Genomic DNA, 1,516 nt, shown 5'->3' on the forward strand with positions numbered 1-1,516 from the left:
GTCCCCAAGCCCAGAGCGCACACACGCCGTCGGGGGAAGCTGGCTGGCGGTTTGTTAAAAGGACGTCATCACCGGCCGTGTTGAGACGTCACGGCCGCAACGGGCACGGCGGGGGGCAGGCATTGCCCCGGGGGGGCGGCACAACCGGCGCCGGGGTGGGCGCTCGGTGCCCGTCCGTCCGTCCGTCCATCCGTCCCCCTTCTCCCCCCCAGCGCACAACTTTTGGCGTGGGAAAAACCCGAGCAGCCGCCACGCGTGTGTCCCCGGCGCCCGAGCATCCCGTCACACATACACACACCCCCCCCAAAATAAAGCCCGGTCCCTCCCGGCGGTATCCGGCGGGGAGGCGCCGGGCCGGGTCACCGCTGGGTTTGCGGTACCCGCCGGTCTCCGGTTCCCGGGCCCCGCCGCCCCGGCGTGCGGTCGCCATCCCCATCTCCTCCACCCTAACCCCACGGCCCGACCGAGCGGGGGGCTCTCAGCGGTTTTGGATAGATCGCTTGTGACATTAATAGCTCTGGGAAGGCTAATAGATACAACAGGAGTTAAACGAACTCTTGAGATTACTAATAAAAGAGCCAATTATCATGTCGACTTGGAAAGAGCATCTCTTAAGATTTATCCCTTGCACATCTAATTTGACGTGACAAAGGCTTCGCAGACAGGGGGGGAAAAAATGAAACTTTGAGCTGGCTGGCTCTGCAGCCACCGGGGTTGGAGAAGAGGGAGGCTCTGCACAGCACCTGGCTCCGGGGGCGGCCGGGGTACCCAAATTCCCGGCGGCTGGAGAGCCGTGGCACCCCTCAGCGCAGGCAGCAGACCCCTATGCCTTCAGCCCCCCCCAATTTTAACTCCAGCAGCAGCTCCCTGCACAGGATCCAAACACAAACCGACCGCTTTAGGCTGACAACTTCCTTTGCAAACTGCCCTGGTGCCACCTTTCCCGACCCTTCTTCGGCCGTCCGAAGAAGGACGGGGGAAAGAAAACCGAGGGAAAACGCGCCATAGATATTTTGCCCGGTTTGGGGACCAGCCGTCCGGTTCCCCGGTGAAAGAAGCGCACAAAGCCAACGAAACTATAAAACCCCAAACCGCCCCGACGGCCGGGACACCGGTGGGCAGAAACTCGCCCCCTTGTTCTCCAACAACCCGCCTCATCACCGCCGCGACTTCAACGAGAAAACCCGAGGAAGAAGAAGGGACAACGTTTTTTCTCTTTCACAGCCCCTTTTACCGACAACGATTAAACCCCCGCCGCTCAGCCGGATCCACGGGGCACATCACAGAACCCAATTCCTCGCTAACGCACTAAAATACCGGCTCGGATTTTCTAGATCATCTGCTAACATTTTTTTTTCCTCGTTAACGACAACAATAATTAAAATACCCGGCAAACGCGGCCATTTAAGAGGGCGGATTTCAACCCGCATCTCCCTTTTTCTTTCCCTGCCTCCAACCTTTTTGGCCAACACGACGTGCCAGAGGAAGGAGCCCGGGGCCGGGGGACCGGGGAAGG

At 59.8% G+C, this 1,516-nt stretch overlaps 1 protein-coding gene across 1 annotated transcript in view; it reads right to left on the reverse strand.

The window, feature by feature from the left end:
- Window positions 1-1,516, reverse strand: part of TFAP2A (transcription factor AP-2 alpha (activating enhancer binding protein 2 alpha)) — a 14,768-nt gene that overhangs the window by 6,655 nt on the left and 6,597 nt on the right. The window contains exon 3 of the mRNA XM_014940778.1: window positions 1-43. This exon is cut by the window's left edge and continues 268 nt beyond it. Coding sequence (XP_014796264.1) covers window positions 1-43 — 43 coding nt within the window. The remainder of the gene's footprint in view (window positions 44-1,516) is intronic.

The sequence above is a fragment of the Calidris pugnax genome, unplaced genomic scaffold (genome assembly GCF_001431845.1).
Source record: "Calidris pugnax isolate Ruff unplaced genomic scaffold, ASM143184v1 scaffold8, whole genome shotgun sequence".
Lineage (NCBI taxonomy): Eukaryota > Metazoa > Chordata > Aves > Charadriiformes > Scolopacidae > Calidris > Calidris pugnax.